Genomic DNA, 18,903 nt, shown 5'->3' on the forward strand with positions numbered 1-18,903 from the left:
TCAATACCCCACACATCAAAGATATCAATCTCTAAAATGGTAGTGAGAGGCATTTCATTCTTCTTCGAGATTCCACCGTCCCGGTGACATTCATCACATCTTTTCACCACATCACTTGCATCTTTGTAAAGAGTGGGCCAATAGAAACCACAACTTAGCACTTTGGCCTCCGTTCTTGATCCGCCATGGTGACCACCATACGGCGAAGAATGGCAAGCAAGCCTCAAGAATAACACTTTTCTCTTCATCCGGTACACATCTTCTAATTACCCCATCTGTGCAAATCCGGAAAAGGTATGGTTCGTCTCAATAATAATCTTGACAATCCCGTTTGAGCTTCTTCCTTTGATTTGAAGAGAACTCATCCAGGATGATTCCACACACAAGGAAGTTTGCTAGATCCGCGAACCATGGCACCTCCTTCATTGAGATAGCCAAGAGTTGCTCATCGGGAAGAAGTCATTGATTTCAAGGCCATCATGCTGCCTCCCCTTCTCCTCCAAACGAGACAAGTGGCCCGCCACTTGATTTTCACTCCCTTTTCGATCTTGGATGTCTTTCAAACTCTTGCAACAATAGCACCCATCTCATCAACCGAGCTTTGGAATCTTTCTTGCTCATAAGATAGCGAAGTGCCGCATGATCCGTATGAACAATAACCTTTGCACCCATCAAGAACGGGCGAAACTTCTCAATTGCAAACACAATGGCAAGGAGCTCTTTCTCCATAACGGTGTAGTTGACTTGGGCATCATTCATGGTCTTACTAGTATAGTAGACCAGATGAAAAATCTTGTTGATGCATTTTCCCAAAACTGCTACATCACTAGCATCGCACATGAGCTCAAAAGGGATACTCCAATTAGGAGCGGTGATAATGGGAGTGGTTGTCAACTTGAACTTTAGCAATTCAAAGGCTCTCATTCAATCATCATTGAAGTGAAACTTAGCATCTTTCTCTAAGAGCTTGCACAACAGGTTCACCACTTTAGAAAAATCCTTAATGAAACGCTGGTAGAACTCCGAGTGACCTAAGAAACTTCGCACGCCTTTCACCGAAGTTGGAGGTGGAAGTTTAGAAATCACCTCAATCTTTGCCTTGTCGACCTCTATACCATTCTTTGAAATTTTGTGGCCAAGGACAATTCCTTCCTCGACCATGAAATGACATTTCTCCCAATTTAGCACCAAGTTCGTTTCTTCACACCTTGCCAATACTTTATCCAAATTTGCCAAGAAATCATCAAAGGAATCCCCGACCACTGAGAAGTCATCGATGAAGACTTCAAGGTAGTCCTCAACCATATCCGTAAAGATCGCCATCATACACCTTTGAAAAGTCGCCGGTGCATTACATAAGCCAAATGGCATCCGCTTGAAAGCGTAAGTACCATAGGGACATGTGAAAGTTGTTTTCTCTTGATCTTCCGGGGCAATAAGGATTTGTTGTAGCCCGATTATCCATATAGAAAGTAATAGAAAGCACGACCGGCCAACCTATAAAGCATTTGGTCAAGGAAGGAAAGTGGAAAATGATCCTTCCTCGTGACTTTGTTTACCTCCCGATAGTCCATACACACTCTCCACCCGGTCACCGTTCTTGTGGGAATCAATTCATTCTTGTCATTGGTGATCCTTCCTCGTGACTTTGTTTTCCTTCCGATAGTCCATACACACTCTCCACCCGGTCACCGTTCTTGTGGGAATCAATTCATTCTTGTCATTGGTGACCACCGTCATGCCCCCTTCTTTGGGACACATTGCACCGGAGAAGTCCACGAACTATCGAAAATGGGGTGGACAACCCCGGCATCCAACCACTTGATAATCTCCTTTTTGACCACGTCTTGCATAGCTTCACTGAATCTCCTTTGATGTTCAATAGATGGTTTGGAATCCTCCTACAAGTTAATCTTGTGCATGCTAAATGCGGGGGCTTATTCCCCGAATATACGCCAAAGTCTACCCAATAGCCTTCTTCCTCTTGTGGAGCACCGCCAATGTAGAGTCAACCTGCACGTTAGTTAAACAAGAGGAAAGAATAACCAGTAAAGTAGAACAAGGACCAAGAAATTCATACCGAAGATGTGGTGGCAATGGCTTCAACTCCAAGGTAGGAGGCTCTTCAATTAAAGGATTTGCAGGAGGAGTTTTCCTATTTTCAAGATCCAAGGAAAGTTTTCGGGGCGCATAGTTGTACGACCCCATTCCTTGCAAAGAATTCACATATCCCATGGAGCCATCCATTTTGTCATCATCAAAGTTGAGCAAGACGGCCTCCAACATATCATCCACATTAATCGTGGCACTTGTATCATCAATAATCACGTGGTCACCAAATCCACGAAAGAACATACTTCATTGTTGTTTGGTTGCCGCATAAATTTGCATACGTGGAACATCACCTTTTTATCACCCACCCGGAAAGTGAGTTCTCCGGCTTTCACATCAACACGAGCCTTCCCCGTAGTAAGGAAAGGTTTTCCAAGAATAATCGACACCTCATAGTCCACTTCGCAATCAAGAATAACAAAATCCACCGGAAGAATGAACTTATCAACACGAACCAATACATCTTCAATCACTTCCAACGATCTCTTCATGGTACGATCGACCATTTGTAATCTCATAGATATGGGTCTTAGTTACCTAATTCCCAAAGTCTTGAAAATCGAATAGGACATCAAATTGATACTCGCCCCAAGATCACAAAAAGCTTTAGCAAACTCGGCACTTCCAATGGTACAAGGTATTGTGAAAGTATCGAGATCTTCTAATTTAGGAGCCATCGAATGCACAATTACACTCACTTGATGCGTGACTTTGATAGTTTCTAAATTCATCGACCGTTTCTTTGTCACCAAATCCTTCATAAACTTTGCATAACCGGGCATTTTCTCCAAAGCTTCAACTAATGGCACATTTATTGAGAGATTCTTCATCATGTCAATGAACTTTTTTAATTGATTCTCACCATTTTGCTTGGTGAGCCTTTGAGGATATGGAGGAGGAGGCTTAGGCAATGGCGCCTTAGCCTTTTGCACTACCGGTTCTGGTATGTCAATAACATGATCCCTAGACGGGTTCACTTCTGCTTGAGTCTGTCCCACATTGTCATCAATATCAATCATCACTTCATCATTTGCTTGCACCACATTGTTCGGGATCTCTTCTTCTTCTACCACTTGCTCATCATCCACAAGTTGCCTTTGACTTGAGGTGGGTGCATTCCCACCTCTTCCACTTTTTGTAGTAACGGCCATGGCATGCCCCGTGTTGTTCCCACCCTTTGGGTTCACCACCGTGTCACTTGGTAGTGCCCCCTTAGGACGAGAACTTAAAGCTTGAGAGATTTGCCCCATTTTCACTTCTAAGTTGTGGATCGATGTGTTGTGTGAAGCAAGTTGGGCATCGAAATCGGCATTCTTCTCCATCATTTGCTTAAACATGATCTCAATACGGCCCATTTCATTGTTGGAAGAACTAGGACCATGGGAAGGATAAGGAGGTGGGTTGCTCGGTTGTTGATACATCGGGGGCCTCTGAAAACCCGATCCCCGATTTCCTTGATTGTTACTCCAACCGCCTTGATTGTTGCCTCCCCAATTGCCTTAGTTATTGTTGTTATTCCAATTCCCTTGATTATTTCCGCCACTCCAATTTCCTTGATTGTTGTTGTTATTCCAATTGCTTTGATTATTTCCACCACTTCAATTACCTTGGTTGTGAGAATTCCAATTTCCTTGATTGTTTTGAGGTCTCCATTGTTGTTGGCTTGGGCCTTGGAAGTTATTTATTTGCCCTTGAAAGTTGTTCACATATTGGACCTCTTTTTCTTGGTCGTTGTAGGAATCATCTTTCTCAAACCCACTATCTTTTTGTACAACATTTTCCACTCTTTGTTGCACTTGCGAACCCTTTGTTCTCCGTTTGTTCACCATCATGTTTACTCCCTCCATTGCATTGACTTGCCTCGGGTTTTGCACTTGTTGAAGTTGAGCCTTTGCCAATTGGTTCATGGTGGTGGTCAATTTGGCTATGGCTTGCCTATGGTCATGCAATTCTTTTTAAAAGTGAATCACATTGGGATCACCTTGTGGATCATTAGCCCGAGATTGCCACGCCGATGAAGTATCCGCCATCTCATCCAAAATATCACACGCCTCCGCATAAGGCGTAGTCATGAAGTTCCCACCGGCAAATTGATTCACTACACATTGGCTAGTTGTATTGATCCCTGATAGAAAGTTTGTTAAATCATGTTCTCCGTCATATCATTGTTGGGACACTCTTTCACTATTGTTCTATATCGTTCCCATATCTCGTGTAGTGGTTTATTGGGCTGTTGCTTGAATGCTAGAATTTCATCCTAAAGTATAGCCATGTGCCCGAAAGAGAATTACTAAGAAATAAATTTCTCCGCCAATTCATCCCAAGTATGAATGGAATGATTTGGCAAACGTTCCAACCAATCTAAAGCTTTCCCCCGTAGAGAGAAGGGAAAAAACCTTAGCCTCAAAGCATCCTTAGAGACATTTGTTTGTTTACTCCCCCAACACATATCTACGAACTCCTTCAAGTGTTTGTATACATTTTGACTCGGTGCACCGGTGAAGAACCCTCGTTGCTCGAGCAAAGTGTGCATCACATTGGTTATTTGAAAGTTGCCCGCCCTAATACGGGGAAGGACTATAGCACTTGCATACCCTTCATTCGGCAACAACCGGTGTGGAGCCGCTCGTGGTGGCGGTGAGGGTGGAGCGGACACATTTTCATGAGGCACTCGGCCTCGTCTATTGGCTTGAGGTTCAAGAGGTACCTCATCCATTTGATCCTCCTCAACGTCCACATACCCCAAAGCTATGTTTCCGAACTCATTGTTTGCCATGATTGCACCTACAATTTCTCAACACGTTAGTAATAATGAAGGAAAATAAGATATTCCAAAAACACAACTAAATATATAGTTAACACCGTTTTAACTCCCTCGCAATGGCGCCAAAAATTGATCTCGTCTAATTTCACACCTCAAATCAAGGTTCTGAAATGGTCGATTGCAATAAAAGTACCCAACAAGAGTCGGGGTCAATTTCCACAGTGAGCTATATATGGGAGTTAGGAGTATATATTGTAGTACGTGAGTTTGAACTACCTCAATTTACACTTCCACAAATTGGGGTTGTTTCTATGTCTATTTTAAACTAAGATTGCAAAGTTATGACATGAAACTAAGAAATTATTTTTGTTGTTTTTCAAGTTTTGTAAAAAGCCTAGGGCTATGACCATCACCTAGGTGTTTGCCTAATGAGATATAGACCTTAATGCTTGTTTTGTTGATCGGGGTGTATTATAACTATCAACTCTCAATTACCCATTCAATACCTCTTAGTCAGATAGTGATTTTGTCCAATTTGGCTTTCTCAAGTCCAAATGGGTATTGCACAAAACATTTGATAAAAGCTCAAGTCGGGTTATTATTATCTCTAGGTTGAACCCTTTAATTGGGATTATCAATCTCTCGATTGACCCAATTTCTTGTTAGCCAAGTTTTCCTAGACTACGTCTCTCTTTCTCAAGTAGAAACTAAGTCAAATAGGCCTGAACTAATATTTGCAACCATTAATTCCATAAATTAAAGCATGAACAAGGCTAAATAATAAACACCCAACCATAAACAAGCATTAAATTAAACACCCATAAGGTTTACACACTAGGGTTGGGTCACAACCCTAATAAAAATCTAGTTACTCATGCTTGAAATTGAAGAAATAGAAGAGGAAATGCTAATTAAACTCATATTGTAAAATCAAAATGATTAAATCTATGTTAAAATATCCCAAGATATGCAAAAACTACTAAAAGAAGCAAAAAGAAACGACTACTGTAGTTGCTGATGTCAAAAGTTGACCTAATTTCGTGAAACTCTTCTATTTATACAAAGCTGACAATTTCGGACAAAAATGCCCCTCGGGAGGTTCTACGGCCGCACAATTCCATGTGATGTCTGCAGGTTTCTTCAACTTGTCACGAAATGGGGGTCTGCGACCACACAATTCTGATTTGCGGCCGCGAGGCAGTCTTTCTGCGGTTCGCAGATTTAAAACTGCGGCCGTAATTTGGTCTTCTGCGGTCCGTAACTTTACTTCTGCGGCCGCACAATTCCTGTGCGGTCCGCAATTCTGAGGGACTTGGAACTTGGGAATTTACACATTCTCTGAACTTTGTTCCTAGCCCAGCTTTTGCGGCCGCACAATTCATGTGCGGTCTGTAATTTGTACAAAAGTCTGTTGTGCTTTCCTTCAACATCTGCGACCGTAGATGGAATTCTGCAGTCCGCACTTTGTAAGCTTCTGTGCCTTTTATTGCCTTGAGTTTAGATTACTCCTTTTTGAGTCGGATTTCATCTCGGGAGTCCATCTTCTAACATTCCTGCAATTTAGCATATTTCATCAATTTCGGGAACACAATCAATGCTTTTAGATTAAAATAAAAAGCTAAAATGCGCTAATAAGTATCAAAATCCCCACTTATCAGCACTATAGAAAGGCGGAAGGCCAGGTTAGTTGTAAGGGGGGACGTACAAAGAGAAGGAATTGACTATTCAGAGACTTTTGTCGCCTGTGGAAAGAGAAGGAATTGACTATTCAGAGACTTTTGTCGCCTGTGGTAAAAATGAGCACAATTAGGTGTCTCTTAACAGTAGCAGTCAAGAAAGGTTGGCCTGTTTCACAACTTGATGTGAACAATGCCTTTTTACATGGAGACTTGCAATAAAAAGTCTACATGAGATTTCCTGCTGGCTTATCCCCTCCTGATCCTACTAAAGTGTGTCTATGGAGAAAATCACTGTATGGTTTAAAGCAAGCCTCTAGGCAGTGGTATGCGAGGCTTGCTGGGGCACTTAGCTATAAAGGTTATTCTAGTTCCCTCAATGACTATTCATTATTCTACAAACAATCTGGGATTTAATTTCTATCATAACAGTCGATGATATTTTGCTTACAGGTAGTGACATTGAAGGAAACAATCAAATTAAAGATTTTCTCAATACAGAATTAAAGGTCAAACATTTAGGAGACATTCATTTTTTCCTAGGCATGGAAATTCTTCGAGAAAAATAGGGGTTCATTATTAGTCAAAGGCAATTTACCTTGGATCTTTTGAAGGAATTTGATTACTCTGGCTCGACTGTCTCTTCATCACTTGATCCTTATTCCAAGCTCTGCGCTCATGATGGGCCTCTTCTTTCAGATCCCAGTCTTTACAGGCTTTTGGTGGGCAAGCTTAATTACCTCACAAACACCCGCCCTGACTTGTCCTTTGTAGTGTTTTGCCTCAGTTAATTTATGCAAAGGCCCTGCCTTTCTCATTTCACAGCTGGCTTGCATGTTCTACGCTATTTATCTGCAGATCCTTCACAGGGAATCTTCCTATCTTCAGATCCTTCTTTTGATTTGATCGCTTTTTGTGTCACCAACTGGGCGGCTTGCAAAGACTCTAGGAGGTCCGTAAGTGGGTTTTTCATCATGCTTGGTGGAGCTCCGATCTCCTGAAAATAGAGAAAAAACAAGCATCAATATCACTTTCATCTGCAGAGGCAGAATATAGGCCTATGAGGCGAGTTACTGCAGAAATTACCCGGTTGGTGCGCCTTCTTGCAGACATGTCATCTCCACCTTCTCTTCCTATTCCGATTCACTCCGACAGCCAAGCAGCGATACACATCGCCCGTAACCCTGTCTTTCACGAGCGAACGAAGCACGTTGAGCTCGATTGTCGCTTCGTCCGCCAACAGTATCTCTCCGGTTTAATAATCCTTTCTTTCGTCCCATCGCAATAGCAGCTCGCCGACCTTTTTACCAAACCTCTATCGAGAGCTTCACATAATCTTCTCTTACACAAGTTGGGGGTTCATTCTCTCCCCTCCAACTTGAGGGGGGATGTAGAGAAGAAGGCATCGAGATTTTGATCGATGCAAGAAAGAAAGGGAAAGAGAAGAAAGGGAAAGAGATGGGTTTCAAACAAGAATATTAGGGATTTCGGATTTATCTATGTAGTGTATAGTTTGGTCTCTTAAAATAATGAGACACATGGAAGTATCTTGACCCTCAGCTGCTCTTAATCTGAGCCGTCGATATGGCATATTAAGCTCACAAGAATGAGAGGTCTGGAAGCTTCTCTACACATGCCCACACATGTGAATACATAGTAGAAGAATAAAATTAGTTATTTTGTTATAGGAGTAGGAATGAAAACATAACAAGTGTAAAGGGAATATTCTTTAGTTTTTCATATTACATTATTTCTTTCAACACCTATACTTGTATATATACATGCCTTTGAATACAATACAAAGAAAATTTCCTCATCCTTCTTGTTAAAATCCTTCCCTATTAGTCATCTCTTCTCTCTTCTAAAGTCACAAATATATCAGTAATAACTTTTGGCGGAAAAACAAAAAAGCCTACACCGGAGAATTACTCGCCGGGAAACCCAACCACGGGTAGAATTTGCTTGAAATCGCTACTTTCTCACCACAAATATCTTCCCATTTCGTACATAAATTACCTAGAACAAACTCCGATATGCTATACTTGGAGGCTATGGACAATGAATTGACCGCACAACCACCGAAAATTTTTGCCGTCGGTCGGAAATTAAAGCACCACCAGCAACTCTTATGTTCCCCAAATGAAAAAGCTGGAACAGTGGGACATCGAATATGCATTGATTTAAACTTTGCTTCTTAAAACTTGAGCCATTGTATAAATGCATAGATATGGAGAAAGGACGAACTAAAAAGGACAAAGCACAATCTGATGTGCATGTGCATCTAGGCTCATTCATAAGCTCCCACGCCATAGTTGTCGGTATATTCTGGTACCAATGATAATCGGTGGAGTTGGGAAAGACAGAAAAAAATAGGGCAGGGGGAAGGGCAAGAAGACGATAAAGGGAGGAGATTTTGAAATAAAATAATGTAAAACGATAGTTTTATGTAAAAAATTCCACGCGTCACATATTAATTTATTTATTTTGCCACGAGCCACACTTAAGCCGTTCCACATTGTGTCGTGCGTGTTTAACAGATACAATTTGGTTCTAGTTTAGGTGTTCAATAGGAACAAAGTCTAATTTAAGGGGTCGTTTGGTACGGTGCATAAGAAGAATGCTGAATAGAGTGTATTTAGTTATGTTTGCATTAGTTATGCATATTTTTTATTCATTGTTTGATTTGATGTATTAAAGCATTGTACAATTTCAAAAAAAATTGTTTGTTTACAAAAATACCTTTATAACCGATCCATCACTTTATCATTTTAAAAGAAATATATGTTGAGTAATGTTTTTATATGAAAAATATTTTAAAAAGTTATTTGATTTGTCTACCTATATATATTGTAGTATAAAACTGAATATTTATTTATGAAAGAGAAATATACTAGGTATTTATTTATCTACTAGGGATATAATTTTATTTCTCACTTTCTAGGATATTAGACAAAGAAAGTTTGAATTAAAAAAATAAAAGGAAAATAAGTTGATTACAAGTGCATTCCAATACGTAGTAGTAGAGTACATATTTATTAATTTACAATGAAGAAATTGGCGGTGTATTGATATAAATAGCGGGAGAAATTTTAGTATTAAACTTTACATTCAAACTTGCATTAATATAATAATATATTTTAATCAAGTATAAATTTTGAAGGGCAATTTTGTATTTAATTTAGCTAATACATGCATTAAAACCCATTGCATTGATAACATAATACCATGGTTTCCTATGCATTAGTTATGCATAGGATAATACCAAATATGATGTATAACTAATGCTTGCATAACTAATGCATATGTTCAAAAAGTTTATCAAACAAGGTATCATTAATACACAAAACTAATGCATGCATTATTTTATCTAGTGCATCCTACCAAACGATCCCTAAGTGGCAAAAAAAGGAGCAAGTTTAAGAAATTGCTTATGTATTTGACCTTAATAAAAGAATACATCTTTTGAGTAACTTTTACCTTTTTAGAAATATTTAATTTAGGCAAAATACATAAACAAACACTTAAAGTTGGCCTCAGATGTCTCTCTCACACTCCAACTTACCAGGTGACCAATAAATACTTCAACTTAGCACAGATGTGTCACGTGGACACCTGTGTCTGTAAGTCTACCTGCGTGAAATACACTCTCTGCTGACATGTCAAGTCAACAAATGAAATAATGACACATGTAATTTCAAAATAAAAATATTATCACCTTAATAATAACTTGATTAAAAAAACTCAAAAAGAACAATTCTTCCATCATCTTCCCCAACGACCCCTCCTTGCCGGAAAAATTAAATACCGGCCATTCTTTTCCAATTTTGTCTTCTTCTCCAGAAATTTGATCTTTTTTTTGTTCTTTTTCTTCATGTTGGAGCTTTCGTCGAAATTTCTTTGAAAGTTCCAAATCTGATTCTTCTTCTTTAGATTCACGAAACTTCGCCGGAAAAATGAAGCTTCGTCGGATTTTTTTGAGATATAAATCTGATTTTTTTTCCAGATTTAAGTCACAAAAATTAATTTCGTTATTGTTGAGAAAAAAAGAAACTTCGCCGAAAATGTTATTGTTTAGATTTTTTTCGCCGGGAATGTTACTGTTTAGATTTTTCTTCTTCTTAATGTTAAATGTTATTGTTTTTGAATGATCCAGATATTGTTTACGAGGAGATGGAGGTAACGAGGTTTTTCTTTCTTCTTCATGTTACTTTTGGACAAATTGACAAATTTTTTGTTATTTTTAGGTTGAGAAGATGGGTGATGGTTACATGGTGTTTTTGTACTTCTGTGTGCGAGTTGTTTGATAGTGATGGGGCTGCTCGTTTTTTGACTTAAAAGAGCTTATGTACATGGCTGTTTTGAGTATTAGAGTGAAGTTTGGTAAAGCTCATATGGTGGAAGACAAATGGAGAAGATGAGCTTGTGGCAAAGTGAAGATGGTGAGGCGAGAGAAAAAAAAGGTAATGTGAAATCCATCTTTCAGAACAAGAAAAGATCAAACATGGTGATGGTGGCTATGGCTTGATTGGAGATGAAGAAGACGGGGTCCACATGAAAAAAATTAAAGTAAAAATATAATTTTATGCATTTTCACATGCTCAAATATGAGCGAGACACTCATTTTTTCATGTCACCTCGGAGTATTTACGAGACATACTAAAACTAATATAAAGTGTCTATATGGTCACATGGTATGTTGAAGCATGAGAGAGACATCTAGAGCGAACTTTAAGTGTGTGTTTCTAGTCTATTATAAATGGTACCACCCGGCCATGGATCTGAGATCTGTCTGCTTAATATGGCTTGTCACGCTATTGTTGTACGGCATGTCGCTGTACCCCATTTATCATGCTGCAAACAATCAAGACAAATTTATGTTTATCCTATCCAATAGATTACTACGACTTATAACTTTTATCAAGAGTACTAGTTAAGAGCTAGACCGTGCTGAGCCCAGACCCAAACTTAAAATTGAAAATTTTGAGGTAGTTAGAGTTAGGGGTGTTCGTTGGTCGGTACGGTACGGTATTTAAACGTTTCGGTTTGGTATTTTCGGTATTCGATATCCTAAAATATTATACCAATACCGTACCTAATTAAATTCGGTATGGTTCGATTTTTTGCCTTTCGGTTTCGGTTTATTCGGTACAGTAACTTCGGTTTATTCGGTTCTAAAGCAGCTTCTGAACGTTATATTTAAGGGAGAATAACACCTTAACTAACCAGCAAAATCAATCTTATGAATGCAATAACACTACACATCATATATTGGACTTCTATAAACAAGAGCATAAGATCAGAATAACGTTTACAAACTTCATCAACGTGTAAGTATGTCTGGTCTAAAGCTCTAACTTACATCTCCGTAATATACCAGACACTAGTAAGCTTCTCAAATGTGACCAAATTAAGTTTTTCACAAGTGTTGTTTACATAAATCATTCGGGTAATATCCATTAACCACATAGACAAAAATAGGTGGCGCACAAGCTTTAACTAAAGAATATGGAACTAGAAACATTCTCCTTAAGCACTCTGGTAACTGCAGGCTGCAAGGATGACAAGACATTTAAAATTAATCTAATATATATTTTGGTACGGTATCGGTATTTCGGTATTTTAAAAAAAATACCAAATACCATACCTAATACCAAATTTTTTTAAAATGTAAACCAAATACCATACCAAATATCAAAATACCAAATATCAAAAATTTTGATTTTAGTATGGTAATTCGGTGTTTACCAAATTATGTACAGCCCTAGTTAGAGTAGGGATTTGAAGGCTTAATTTGAGGTAGTTACAAAATGTTCACATGATTTGTTATTAGCAATAAACTCGACGATTCTTGAAGGTTGATGCATTTTACCTCTGGATGACATATGTCCCTCACCATGGGCGGAGTCACCTTAGGCGAAGGGTGGTCAAGTGCACACCCTTCGTCGGAAAATTATGCGGTGTACATAGGTTAAATGTTAGCTATTATAAGTATATATTTAGTTTTTGCACACCCTTATCACAATTGAGACAAAACTTTGCACACCCTTTGCGAAATTTCTAACTCCGCCACAGCCCTCACCCCTAACCCCTCCTGATGTGATTCTTCGAGTTAACAAAGAACCAACCGACCGGGATCAAGATCTTGAAACGAAAACGTAATTTTGTGGGCCAATTTCAAGAAACAACGTCTCTCAAGTTTTAGGACTAGGAATCTGATGATTCAAAAACGAGGTGAAAGATGGCGATTTGAACTATAAGAAAGACTATTTACTCGTTTAAAACAAGTAAATATTGATGCTGCACCAGTTCAATGAAAGTTATGATTCTATGATATCAAAAGAACGAATTTAGATCAAGAAACGTGTTCTTGAATGATCAAGAACTCAAACAATTCCTAAAGTCACCACTTGGAACCAATTAACGTGATAAAGAAACACCACACGCAATTGAAAACAAGATAAAGACTATCACCACCCTGCTTGGAACCAAAAACAAGGATAAAGAAGACAAAATAGAGAAAAACACTCTATTGCAAATTAGGGTAAAGCTCAAAAACTTAAATTTTTCTCTACAAGGCAAGAGAACCCAGATTCTTCTTTTACATCACCTCCCCCCACCCCCTTACCCTATACTCTCCCTCTCTTCTTTGTCTCTCTTGTTTCCTCTTTCTTAGTTCCTTTGGCGTTAGGTTTGGAATTAAAGCTGCGGATTTTAGGTTGTTGATTTTTTTGGTTAGTTCATCCTCATTGGATTTTTTCTGGTATTATATAGTTCTGATCGAATTGAACTATTCTCTTCAAGTTTCAGCAGTGGCCACACATGAGGATACTGAGGATTCAATTTACATGATTTGAATATTTTTCCAGTATACCTCTTCAAATCGAAATAAGACTGGAGAAGATGGCCATTTAAATTTCCCTAATTACTATATCGTGAAACAAAAGAAGAAGAAGATGGATATTCAAAAAGATCATGCAGACCTAGAATTTTTTGTAGCTAGACTTAACCATGCCTCCCAAAAGTATATTGCTGGTCTGAATTCAATTCCCATAGAGCTGGGAAGTTCTCTTCTGGCTGAGCACCACAACAGTCACACTTTCTTCCAAATTGCCCATATCCTTTTGGAATAACTGTCTCATGAAACTTATTTTGAAGGAAGTAGTCACTTATACAATAAAATATCTTATTTATCGGTGTCCATGCATGTGTTACCATAGTAGCAGTGAAGCATTCATTTGGTTGTTAGCCATTTGATGCTTAGTTTAGTACTAATCTTCTGCTATTTTGAAATCCAATTTTGTAAGTCAAAGCTCAATCACAAATCACTATCTGTTTTCAATATGATCCGCCATTAAACAAGGAATAGGAATATTATTCATTTTCATTTTCATGAACTAATTGAATCCATATCTTCTTCAAGACTTGAAACAACAAACAAAAGGTACCCCAGTACTCTTTTGGAGGCACATCAATCACATGATCAGTTGTACTAATCAACTGTTACAGCGAAAATAATGATCATCTAAAAATTAACTATATCGTTTATTTAAGTTACATTGTTTTAGTACAAGTGTACATTATGTATGAAAGAAATTAGACATGGGCCACCCGTATGGGCCAACCCAGTCCATGTTTAATAAGTAAATATATTTATATATGTATAATATCCAATTAAAATAAAAGAAGAGACACAACGGTTAGGACTCTCTAAACTGTTGTGTGTATCTGTTCAATAAAAGGAGAAGCATGTGTGAGAATTCAATCATCGAATTCTCTCCTTCTTCAACAGAATTTTTTCTTTCTTTCTTGTCTCACAAAATTCTAAAGAGTTCCGGTGAAGGTCTTGTGAAGATTTCTTCTGCGAAACACTTGGAACGAATTTCTGTAACAAGGTACGATCATAGACTGTAAACTTTATAGTTTAATTCATGTGTTAACATGTGATTGAACTATTTGACTAGTGAAACGAATACAATGATCCTGCAAACTATGTGTTTGACTTAAATCTTCATTGGTATCAAGAGCCTATGTTATTTGTTTTCTAGTCAGTTTCATAATCGTATATTCTTTTTTTTTACAATGTGAAAATTGGAAGCGACAGTTTGTCCTCTTATTGAAGAAACGCACAGTAAATAGTTTTTTCCAAAACTTGTTGATGCGTCACTACGATGAAATTTGTTTTCATCTTAATTGAAGTGAAACCCATAAAGATTATAATGGGTTTCTGTTTGGTAATCCGCACAATGAAGGCTGTCGCCGAATTTTTTTGTTATTTTAGAACTTTGTGTTTTTTTTGTTTTCCTTTTTCTTGTGAAGATAGATTTACATTATAATGTAAATTGGTTATAAAGTTAAGTGTTGCTATTTTTTTTCCAGTAAAGAACACATAAGTGTAGTGTGACATTAGTTTATTATAAATGGGTTGAAGATTTGCCATTTGTTGGCAATACGTAACCAATTTTCTTGGTTATCAATCAATTCAAACTTCACACTGTGAAGAATTTTGTTTCTAGTACAGTACTTTGGTTTAAGTATAAAGGTTTAAACGTGTGACTTACAGATTTTTATGTCACACGTTTGTAGTTTAAACTTGTAGTTTAAACTTTAATAGTAGTTATCTGGCAAGTAATTACAGACTATTTTTTTTGTTAAATAACAGTCAAGCAAAGACGTTTTTTTTCCCGTCAGTTGCTTGCTCTTTAGATATGGTAGACTATGTATCTATTTATTAACATTGGTTTAAAATTTAATATAACAAGTAACTTAAACGAATACATGTATTAATAAACTATCGTTAGTCACCATTTTAATGTATACATTTGTGCATATATATAATATATAAAAACATATACATGTGTGTATATGTATATTTATGGTGATTCTAATATTTTCCGTACGTGTAACAGAAAGTTATGGTGATGATAAGGACACCCAAACGAGTTTTCACAAAGGACCAAAGAAGAAGGGTGAAGGCTATGATTGATAATTTGATCAATCTGTCGATGGAATCTAATGAACAAGATGATGATCATTCAAATTTTGTGAAATATATTACTAGAATTACTAAGTTAATTCAAGAAGTTGTTTGGGCTGGTGGTCTATTAAGTGATGAAGAGAAGTATAGGGCTTTATGGTCTACATTGCCATATAATTATAACTTCCATAAAGAATTGCTTGATAAATCATGGCAAGAAGTTGACCACAAGTTAAAAGGATCTTATAGGAAGACAGTTCAAGAGTTTGTGTATAAGTACATAGATTTGAAGGTTCAGAAGACTATGTGTCGTTCCCTTGGACTGCCTATGAGAAACAGTAATAGAATAAATTTGGTCAAACCAATAGTTCTAAGAGCAAAAATATTACTGCCTGATGACTTGCATAAAATTTTTATTTCATCCATTCCTATTCATAAGCGGCAATTAATGTGATAATATGTATAATAGTTGTCTATATCTGACTAACTTGTATGTATACTTGTATGAATTAATAATTTAATATTTCATGTTATTGAATAATTCTATATTTGTCTTGAATTTATGTGATTTAAGATAAGCTTGCTTATATGATTAATTATGTTAGGTTTACAACATATGAGAATTCAGATGATGATTGGGAACTTAGTGAACTTTCGAATCTGAATCTAATGTGAAGTAAATATTAACATGGTTAATGATTATGTGTATGAATTTAGGCTTTTATTTTTTAAAATATAAGTACGTAGTTGTCTCATAATAGTTTATGCTTGTTTACATCAGTATGTCTATTGCTGCGAAAACTATCGTCGCTGAGCTTAACAAGGGTGATAGGCTAAATGGTGATAATTATGAGATCTGGAGCATGAAAATCCAGTATGTCCTGGAAGAGAAAGAGGCTCTTGAGGCTCTTAATGTGTCTATGACACCTCCTGAAAGTGGCGACACGCCCCAACATGAGAGAGATCTTAAAGCATATCAAGCTTGGAAAAAGAAAAATTCTCTTGCTCGCATAACATTGTTGAGTAGAGAGAATTTCACAAATATGACAATGCTAAGGACATGTGGTCTGCATTGAAGGAAAAGTTTGGCCATACTTCTGTTGCTAACCTGAGGGCACTTACTATTAAATTTGACACTTATAAGAAACGTCCTGATCATACCATGCGTAAACATCTCCGCCATATGTCAAATATGGTAAATGAACTAAAAGATGTTGGCCATGTATTGACCGAAGAGAAACAAGTCCAAGCTGTGATTCGTTCCTTACCACAAAATTAGGAGAATATGAAGATGCACTTAACCCATAACATTAGCATCAAAACTATGGAAGATGCTAAGCGTCATTTGGAACTTGAGGAAGAGCGCCTCGGAGTGGACAAAGCTACTACAAGTGCATATGTGGCAAGTTTTGATCCAAATTCTGGAAAAGGCAAAAAACGCAAGTTTAGTGGTTTTTTCCGAAAGAAGGGGAAGGGACAAGCCTGGAAGAAGCCTAAGACTAATCATCAAGGGAAGAATGATGTTTCGGTTCCCAAACCAAAGAAGAAACTGAATATGGCAAAGTTGAAATGCCATAACTGTAAGAACAAGGGACATTTTGATCGTGATTGTCCTGAGCCTAAAAAGGTACATAACCTTATTTCTAATTTACATAGTGATGTAAATGTTTCTTTTCCTGTTTATCTAACTGAATCACATCCTGTGTGGATTGTAGACTCGGGAGCCACCGACCATGTAGCAACAGAAAGAGATGCTTTCGTGGAATTTTGGCGAATTCCAAAAGGAACAAAATGGATTTATGTAGGCAATAACTCCAAAGCAGAGGTTAAAAGGATTGATACCTGCAAACTTGATATGCGTGGTGGCCGAACTCTATTTCTACATGATGTACTATATGCTCCATCAATTCGTCGAAATTTGGTTTCAGTAACTATGTTGATTAGTTTAGGATTTCATTTAGTCTTTCATGAACATGGTTTTGATTTGTATTTGGCCAAGACAAAATATGGCACTGGTTATTTATGTAATGGTTTTATTGTAATGGATGTTGTTCCTAGTCCTAATAATAATAATATTAGTTTTTCCTTATTTACGTCAACTTCTATATGTGAAAATGATGTAAATATATGGCATGCTAGTCTTGACCATATTGCCAGCAAAAAATGAATCTCTTAGCCAAAGAATATCTTCTTGGCTCTATAAATAAAGTAGATTTGTCTACTTGCGAGTATTGCCTAACTAGAAAATCTGCAAGAAAACCATTTGGAAAAGGTACTAGAGCCGAAACTCCATTGCAGTTAATTCATTCTGACATTTGTGGTCCAATGAATATAAGGGTAAGGCACATTGCTATTTATTTTATCACATTTATCGATGATTTTACTCGATATGGTTATATATATTTAACTTCTCATAAATCTGAAGCTTTAAGTTGCTTCGTCAAGTTTATGAACTTGATTGAGAATCAACTAAATAGAAAAATCAAAGCTTTAAGAACCGATCGAGGAAGAGAATACTTGTCTGATAAGTTCAAATAATTGTGTGATGAAAAGGAAATTCAAAGGCAACTGACTATTCCCCACACTCCACAACAAAATGGTGTTGCGGAACGACGAAATAGAACCTTGTTAGAAATGGTTAGGTCAATGAAGGAACAAGCAAAATTGCCTATCACCTATTAGGGTGATGCTTTGCTCACTGCTGCATTTGTACTTAATCGTGTCCCTTCTAAGTCAGTTACATATACGCCATATGAGTTATGGACTAATCGAAAACCCGATTTGAGTATTTTAAAGCCTTGGGGTTGTGCTGCTTTTATTCATAATCCTTTTTCTTCATATGAAAAATTAGGTCCAAGGGGAAGAAAATGTATCTTTATACGATACTCTGAACATTCGAAGGGTTGTGTGTTCATAGGTGAACAAGATAACGGCAAGGTGACTGAACTTGAATCACGTGATGTTACATTTTTAGAGAATGATTTTCCTAAGCAGGGCAAGATAGGTCATGACTTGTCTCTTTATGAAACTATGGACCAGATAGCTTCCGTTGTAAACACTCAAATAATTTTGGATGAGTGTCACTCTGATGATAATGGGTATGTTCCAATTACTACTAATACACCATCCGAATTGAGTGAATTTGATATTGCTGGTCCCAGTAGGAGTAACTTACCAATTGATAGATTAATTTATCAATCTCAACCTCGACGAACGAGTCATCAACATATTCCCCGTCGTCGATTTGAGATCGAAGGGGAAGCATTTATGGTTACTCCACAAGGCGAAAAAGAGCCACGAAATGTAAATGAGGCTCTTATATGCCCCGCAAAAGATAAATAGTTAAAAGCAATGGAAGATGAGATGGAGTCAATGAA

At 37.4% G+C, this 18,903-nt stretch overlaps 1 protein-coding gene across 1 annotated transcript in view; it reads left to right on the forward strand.

Moving 5' to 3' along the window:
- The window catches only part of LOC107831043 (serine/threonine-protein kinase MHK), a 37,869-nt gene extending 26,850 nt beyond the window's left edge, over nt 1–11,019 (forward strand). Inside the window, exon 19 of the mRNA XM_075237674.1 lies at nt 10,797–11,019. Coding sequence (XP_075093775.1) covers nt 10,797–10,887 — 91 coding nt within the window. The 3' untranslated portion in view covers nt 10,888–11,019. The remainder of the gene's footprint in view (nt 1–10,796) is intronic.
- Nucleotides 11,020–18,903: the final 7,884 nt, after the last annotated feature.

Source organism: Nicotiana tabacum, chromosome 19, assembly GCF_000715075.1.
Source record: "Nicotiana tabacum cultivar K326 chromosome 19, ASM71507v2, whole genome shotgun sequence".
NCBI lineage: Eukaryota > Viridiplantae > Streptophyta > Magnoliopsida > Solanales > Solanaceae > Nicotiana > Nicotiana tabacum.